At 37.7% G+C, this 8,697-nt stretch overlaps 1 protein-coding gene across 1 annotated transcript; it reads right to left on the bottom strand.

Moving 5' to 3' along the window:
- Positions 1-1,531: 1,531 nt before the first annotated feature.
- On the bottom strand, positions 1,532-8,199 carry LOC123504194 (histone H2A deubiquitinase MYSM1-like). The gene is made up of 3 exons (XM_045254544.1): positions 7,955-8,199; positions 6,020-6,317; positions 1,532-5,022 (listed from the first exon to the last, which is right to left on the bottom strand). Exons 1-3 carry the CDS (start codon positions 8,023-8,025, stop codon positions 2,842-2,844), a joined length of 2,550 nt encoding a protein of 849 aa, XP_045110479.1. The 5' UTR covers positions 8,026-8,199; the 3' UTR covers positions 1,532-2,841.
- Positions 8,200-8,697: the final 498 nt, after the last annotated feature.

Raw genomic sequence — 8,697 nt, forward strand, 5'->3', positions numbered from 1 at the left:
TTTACTCAATATGGGTCACAACTGTCGTGGTTTTACACATTCATACTATTAATAGCACTTTAATTCATGTTAGTAATACTGGTAAGAACAAATTTTTAAGCATCAGCTATGATGCTGACATATCGATTACATTTCAGCTTAAATAGTGGACAACAAAATGCAGTGGACAAGAGATTAGCTAATAACAAGATCAGATCTGTGAATTCTTATCCAGTGCTATGGGACCATCTTTCCCTGACTGCAAAAGTAAATAACTGAATAACTGTATTAGTGTAAAGAGCAGACTGAAAATTTTAATCTATACAAGGGATCCTTGCAATTCGACAGGGTTAGGGCAGTTTTTCATCGGTCGAATCAGTGTTAACTCAAATTGTGAAGCAAATTTCCCCATAAGATACTTAAGAACTAGGGGGGATAGGGACCAAACTCCAGCCTAGACCCCCCAAAACATCACTATAACCTTTAAAAAACACTGACTTAGACTAAATCAGTACTTCATTTATATCTAACTTTTTTTAATTAAACACATTAGGGTGCTGTACAGTACATTTTTAGAAATAAAAACACTTGCAGTGGTCTCGTGGTACTTGTCCCTGTTCTTCCAAATTATTGATACTGTTGATCTAGGGACACCCATTTTTTTTTTTTTTTTTTTATCTATACCATGTGGGCTTTTCACGGGAATTTCTGGGCTAAAGGGGATACTTTTTGGGCACCTCCTATCTCAAAGCCCACCCGCTAGGAAACCGTTGCCCCGAGTGAGGAAGCCCAACCTACACTCGGACCGTGGGCAGGATTCGAACCCATGCGCTTTGGAGACCCCTCGGATCCCAAAGCACGCATGGTTCCTTACCACAGCGGCCACAAATTTGCAGTGCAACGACACTGTAAACTATACCTGCCTCACACTTTCTTATAAACTCAAGCTTATCTTTGAAAGGCAGGAAGTTGTGCTTCTTAGGGCTGGGGAACGCCAGCTGGGGGTGAGTGACTCAGATTAGCGACGCACAGGCCGCAAGGCTGCCACTCTAAATTTTTATTTCTCCCTACCACTCGTGTGCATTTCCTCCTACTTTCACCTACCACTTGTGCACATTTTCCCCTACTTTCACCTACGCCAATCCCAAATTCCTTCTTGTACATGCATATATTATTGTGTGAAAATAAACGTATTTATACTTTTTGCAGTTTTATTCTCTGGTATCAAAAAATTTACTTTTCTTCGGTATATTATCATGTCAGACTGGACGATGTACACAGGAATAAGTGATCAACTCTCGTCCTAATGGAGCGCCTCGCCACATTGCACCATACTCCCACATGTTACGTCAGATGTATATACGTATATATATATATATATATATATATATATATATATATATATATATATATATATATATATATATATATATATATATATATATATATATATATATATATATATATATATATATATATATATATATATATATATATATATATATAGATAGATAGATAGATAGATAGATATAGATATACTGTATAATCCATATTTCATAAACTGTAATGGGTGTCCAGACAAATATTTACTGTTTGAAATAAAAAAAAAAAATTCCCCTACATATTGTCAATAAAATCTCTGGTTTCCCTTGCAAATTGCTATTTTCCCAGAAGGCATCCCCTACCCCCTACATTAGGCTAAAATCACCTACTGTGGGGGGTTTCCCCTATGAGTGGCAGTCTCGGCCTCGGTTTACACTTCCACCTGGCGGGCTGGCGGCGAATTTGGTTTAGCGGCGGATTTGACCGGGTGGGTGGCGCGCAAGATATGAATGTCAAATTGGCGAGTCAGTCGGTCGAATCTTGAAGATTGGGTATTAATTAACTGAGTTCGAATTGGCAATAATTCAAACTGCAAAAGGTCGAATCACAAGGATCCCCTGTACTGGTCATTTCTAATAACAGGTCACTCTCCATTTGAATAATGTCTGTCTAGTTGTACACAGTATCCACACAAAACGTAATACAGTGGTACCTCGAGATATCAGACTTCGCAGTAATGGATTTTGCTCAAAAGCGGTACCACTGTAAATATATTTTTCTTAATTACTTCTCTTATGAACTTGTTTGTCTAGCCTTTCCCATGGTCCCACAGCACATGAATTCTACATATTCTATTTGGTCCACTTTACTAATGCAAAAGTTACATTCATCTATAACTTATTCCTTTGTCTCTCACTCACAAACTCTTCTTTATCCATTTTTTCCCATTCTGTGGCCTCACTCCTTTATAAAGAGCACTAAGGCACCTTTAGAATCTAACAAAAAATATCCTTTTTAAAATACTTCTATTTTCTATTTTGTGGAAGCAGCAATTAAATGTTAAAGTTAAAGTTAGTTGGTTTTAGTTCTAGTATCCATCACATCTGATGCTCTCCAGAACATCAGCCAGATGAACCCAACTCTCCACTGTGGCATTCCAACCACAGCAGTATCTCTCAGTAAGCAGCTTAAACTCATGAGCCCAAGTGAGACTCAATCTGCCAGCCTTAGCAATGCCAGGCCAGTACATTACCACTGTACTAGCTGAGGTTATGTGACCTTTTAATTCCTAAAATTAATTATCTAGTACTTGACTAGAATCCCTCTGATGAAACACACACCATAAACCCACATATACTGTATATACATATATGTGTACACACACACACACACACACACACACACACACACACACACACACACACACACACACACACACACACACACACACACAGGCAATATACAAATTTACTTAAAATGCTGACAATACAATTATTATAAATAATATCTCTTGCACATTAATAGGCAAAAAGTTAGACACTAGGCATCTAAACATTCCCTCACTGCAGTCAGAAAAGTTGTCCTAACAGACTGTAGAGGAGTGTGGAGATAGTGAGGTAAGTGGTGGTTCAAAGAAGCAATTGCTTTTTCCCAATTGGTAACTTGCCCTCTCCACTCTCCTCTCCAGTCCACTGCCATGGGATCATCTCTGGCCCCAGTCACCACCTTTCTTACACCCTGGCATACTTCCTCCCAAGCTCCAGGCATCACCTCACTAACAGACCAAAACAGCTTGTAAGGAACTTTAGAACCTTTTTCTTCTTGACAGTGAGGCGGCCTATCTAGGACAATGCAGCGTATGTGTGAGGCTTCACTACGATTGGTGGGACAGAACGGACTTACAATAATACCTAAGAACTGAGCACCCTGACGGGCAAACCACTGCTGCATCTGACTCTGAGTGTCCATATCCTGAATGGATGGGTTTGGAGGGAATGTTGGATGAGAATGATACCATCCAACAACCTGGACACCACCCTCATGTATTGTGGTACAAGCTGCACTCTGAGACACTGGGCACATGTCACATTCCACACCTGAACTGACTGCTGCTGTGGGTACAGCAACGGTCACATGCAGAGTGTGTGAAGTAGGGTCATAATACCCTCCAAGTAACCCCATAACTTCAGCGAGGGAGGTGTGGGCATGAAGGTCCATGGTAATGAGGGCATGTGCATGCATGATAACAGAAAATGGTGCTGGGGTGTCTGGGTCATACTCCAGACAACGCACCAACTTGAACTGTTCTGTGCGGGACCCATTACGGTTGCCTCCAGAACTTGCTCTGCTACGAGGAGCCTCAGGTATGTGGCAGGCATCAACGATGGCTCCTGATTCATCGTGACTTATGGTCAAGCCTCCACCTTCACAAAGAGACATATCCAATTTCTTTTTCTGTTTCTGTCGGGTCATTTCTGACCTGTCCACCTTGACAATGGGTTTACTGGGGATTGCATGTTTTTCTTTTGGTTTGATTCCTACAACCAAAGGTGAAGAATAATTGCTCTCTGGACACTCAAAATTAATTACACCAATCTTCTCAAGATACTCATGAACTTTGCTGATGGAATTCACATCACCACAGTTTTTGAGACCAGCACGCACTGCTGTTTTCCTCACATATTTAGGTTTTATCTGATTCCAAAAGTTTATCAGATAATTTCTTATTTTCAAGTACCTTTCTGGAGTTTTTACACCTTTACCATCAAAATACTCATAATGAACAATTTTCTCTTCATCTGTAATTTTATCCAAGTCTAATTCCCTTTCCTTCAGTGGTCGGGGAAAAGTAAATACATGTTGCTTTCTCCCTTCAGGTCCAAAACCTTCAATTTTGGAATGCATTTCTTTTATTTCAGTGTTCTCTTCCCTCATGTTACCATTCTTTGAGGCTTCCACTTTTGAGGAAAGGATCACATCAGTGGGAGACTTGTCAATGATGACTAACTGCTCATCATCACTCACATCAATATCAACATCACTTGCTTCCATTTCATCATCCTTCACCAAATGAACCACTTGCCCTAACAAAGCCATGTTGGGTTCAGGCACTGCTTTGGGTACATGTTCTACCACTGTCATGTTCTTTGCCTCAGTGTTCTTCGGACTGCCTGCAACTTTCATTTTCTTCTTTTTAGTTTTCTGTTTGTGATTTTTCATCTTAAAGGGTGAGTGAGATTTATGTAATGATGTCCCACTCTTCTTTACTTTTCCAGGTGATTTCTTTTGTGCTGAAATACTCTTCCTTTCTTTACTTCTTTCACTATCAGGACTCCCTACAAAAGACTCACATTGTTCTATGACACACTCCTCACCTACTGAAGGAACAATGATTTCATCAGAAGGCTTAAAAGATGAATCAACATTCTCATTACCTTTCAATGTCTTGGATTTATTTTGAACATTCTTAGTTTTTCTCGGAGATAACGGAGTGGTGGTAACAGTTGTGGTGGCCGTTTCAATAAGCCCTAGAGGATCTTCTAAATCTGTACTAATACACACATTATCAGCAGGCATAAATATCAGGGTCTCTCCAAGTGTGTCGGCTTCTTGAACAACACTTACAACTTCCATCCACTTCTTGTAAAAACTTCGTACTTGTCCAGGGGTCTTCGTAAATATAAAGCTTGAAAGTTGATTCCAATTTGCTCCAAACAGTTCCTGTAAAAAATCAGTGTTTTGTTACACACTAATCATGAAATTCATCTTAAAATATTTGAATTAGTTAGTTATATTCAGTTAAGCTGACTGCAATTTTTTCCTTTTATTCTTAACCAATGAATAATAAAAAATCTACACCTAATCATAATGCTGTTGTGGCCTATTCCACATCCAATCCATACACAGAGTGATAAGAAGGGAGGGTGAGAGCAATGACAATATGTATAGGAGATGTGATACAAGTCCTTGTCCAAATGAAGTGGAGAGAGGGGTAAAAAGACCACCATAAATAAAAGATTATAATGAAAGTATATCTGACAGAAACTGTAGCTACTACCAAGAGAGGAAGGCCATCTGGAAGGTGGAAGGATGAGATAAAGGAGTAAAAACCTGAAAAAGCTGCTGGAAGTTATAGAACATATTTTGAGGATGCCAATGCAAGATTTCAGTTTCTATCAACCACTAAATGCAAATTATGACAGCCACATGGATTTAGATATGTTCAGGATTTTTACATAAATTCACTACAGCACCACTTATTGCCAAATCACAACTGCTTTGTTGCACAATACACTTTCTAATTTTGAAGTTATAGGAGGAGTTTCAGCCACACAAGTTATGTGATATGATATTAAAGACAAACCACTGAAATCTTTTTCATGGACTTCAAACAAAAATTTACATAAAGTATGATTATTATATACATACTACAAATAAATGCACACACATTCTCATTTACACACAATCACAAAATTCTCTCTCTTACTCTGTAATCTGTAATGTATAAAATATATCTCAAGCATCTTCTCTGTGTGGTGCAATGTGGATGTGGGTAAATATTTCATAGAAAATACAGATGCAGATTCAGGTGTTAAAAATTATGTGGATGTTTCACACATGTAGATATCTGATAAAACTCTATCAAGAAACACTAATATCCATAAACAAACTTGAATATCCATCATATTTTAAAATGAGACTACATAATCAATCTTACCAAGCCTTTCTGAAATAGATCTTTCTCTATGTCAGTCCAATGACTTTTGCTTTTGGTGGTGCTCCCGGTCTTTTTGAGACTGTTGCAAGTTGTATTCTGGCTGGAGCTTCCCGTTGTTATATTGACACCTGGAGAAGTGCTGAGAAGAGCACCTGGTGGAGAGGCAAGAGGAGTGGTTGTGGCTGCAGCAGAAGTAGTGGTGGTGGTGCTGCTGCTTGTTGTATGCAGTGCTGCACCAGCTTCACCAAATAGCCGAAATTCCCCTCCAGAATCAAAGTCAAAGAAGTCTGATTCATTTCTGCAAAAACAGAAGTTATAAAGTAACACAAAAATATCCATGTACAGATTATGGACTTAAAAAAATATCTGCAGTAATTCTTTTTAATAGTAATAATGCACCTGCCTGGTCTGCTTCAATCACAAGTTATTTAACATTTTAATTATAACTTCTTTCTAAAGGACCTATGACACTGGAGGAATTCCATAGAACCAAAAATATTTTTTTAGTCTCAAGTCTAAAATTTCTAAATATAATGGACAAAAAATGGACAATATGGAAAAAACCTTAACCTTTTCTTCCCAAGTTAACACTTATGTATAATAAAATTAAAGTTGCACAATATCATGAAATTATATATATATATATATATATATATATATATATATATATATATATATATATATATATATATATATATATATATATCAACTGCCTGAAATGTATTGAAGCAATAAAAACCAAGGTAAAAGGTATATAAATATTAAGAAAAGTCACACAGCCCTGCTGTATTTTTGTTGTCATGACGAGCTGCACGTTACTGATCTTGATCTTACTGCTAGTATCCTTATTTAATTAAACTATGTGCATGATGGTTCTTGTCTGGTTAGATTTAGTTAGGATAGATTAGGTTCAGTAAAATTACATTAGTTAAGTTAACATACTAGCAGCAAGAGCAAGATCAAGAGATGAGTGCTATCACAACAACAAGAACTGCAGGGCAGCACACTTCTTCATTATACCAACCTTTTACCTTGTTTTGTTTTGCTTCAACAAGTCTCCAGAAGTTGATACATACAACCTTAATTTTATATGACATGTATACAAATATTAATGTCGAGGAAAGAGGCTAAGCTAATCTACATTTCCATTTACAAATGAAAAAAAAATACTGATATCATTATGCTCTTTCATTACTTTCACTGTGTAGAATGTAGATCAATGGTTCCCAACCTGTAGTAAGCATATTACTAGTGGTATGTGAAGGCCTTACAGGTGGTACATGATCACTTTCAGGATCATACGCAATTTTCAGTTAAATTAAATTAATTCATTTCTCAGAAAATGATATTACTATACACAAAACAATCTGGAATTGATCAGCTGGTGAAGAAATAGATGCATCCCGTGCATTAAACTGAGTTGTGTACAGTACCTTGTTAGTTTATTTGTGTGTTCTACTTGTGAATAAATTGAGATTTGCTGGAATTGAATTTTTATGGAACCAGGTTGTATGTCGGGACTGTATGGAACCTTCAAATGGTACCCACACAGGAAACAACGAACGAAACAATGGTATCATATTTTTGCCCAAAAACTCGGTTTACGTAATTATTAGGCTAATGTTATTTCCCCATAATCTCCTCCCCTTCTTCTTTCTTTGTCATGCATGGATTGCCTCAATTGTCAGGCTCATTGACAAACACGTCTGAATCTTGGAATGAACAGACAAATTAAACAAAACTTACTATCAAAAACAAAGCGGAAGGTGTTGAAAAGTTGTAAGCAGGGTTTTTTTTTTTTTTTACGATTGTTGCATAGTCATTTAGTTCAGGGCTGTCGTATTTCAACACGCTATCAATACACGGCCCTCGAACTGTCTAGACCTAAAATTCATTTTCCCTAGGTTTAAATAGAGTAAGAAACGAGATACTCACTTGAAATCTAGATCTACCAACCCGACCACATCCACATCCAAACCGCCTCCCAGTTCCTCTGAGGCTGCCATGGTCCTGTAGACACACAGACACTCAAAGGCAAAGGTCACTCAGCCACCAGTTATCTCAGGGCACCACCCATTCTTAGCTGGTATGTGAGTATTTGGAAGGAAGGGGAAAAATGGCCGTAAGTTCAATACGCCCCAATGTTGTTGTTTGGGTTTGTCTTTCTTTCCAACGGTATTGTGTGACGTCACTGTAAACTCACACACACACACACACACACACACACTCTCTCTCTCTCTCTCTTATATTTTCTTTTTTCTTTCTACAATAGAGGTATGTTACTCTGACCATTTCTACTCATAAGTACTCTCTCTCTCTCTCTCTCTCTCTCTCTCTCTCTCTAGGAGTAGGTAATTAATGATATTGCCATACTTCCAGATTCTAGATTGAAGTCCGGAATTCGCGTGATAAAATCTGCGTCCGGGGGCAATTTTGAAGATTCTTCAAATGTCCAGAATTTCAGCTTTCATCAATAACTATTTTTAAAAAATGTCATTTTCCTATAGGTTGAAATGGTGAGAGAGAGGAAAGGGAAACGGTTTATTGGATGGTAGCTACTCTGTTTAGTTTCACTCTAAGTATAGACTATAGAATACTTGTAGTTAAGAAAAAATAAATGAATACAAAAAAAAAAAGGAAGAGGAGGAGTGATTACTGATTAATGTTAACATAAACTT

Source organism: Portunus trituberculatus, chromosome 15 (genome assembly GCF_017591435.1).
Source record: "Portunus trituberculatus isolate SZX2019 chromosome 15, ASM1759143v1, whole genome shotgun sequence".
Classification (NCBI taxonomy): Eukaryota; Metazoa; Arthropoda; class Malacostraca; order Decapoda; family Portunidae; genus Portunus; species Portunus trituberculatus.

Excerpts from the sequence above, each read along its gene's own strand:
- LOC123504194 (XM_045254544.1), bottom strand. The coding sequence starts at position 8,025 with ATGGCAGCCTCAGAGGAACTGGGAGGCGGTTTGGATGTGGATGTGGTC. Across the intron at positions 6,318-7,954 it reads TTGGTAGATCTAGATTTCAA|AAATGAATCAGACTTCTTTG; the intron begins GTGAGTATCTCG and ends CTGTTTTTGCAG. Across the intron at positions 5,023-6,019 it reads ATCTATTTCAGAAAGGCTTG|GAACTGTTTGGAGCAAATTG; the intron begins GTAAGATTGATT and ends GATTTTTTACAG.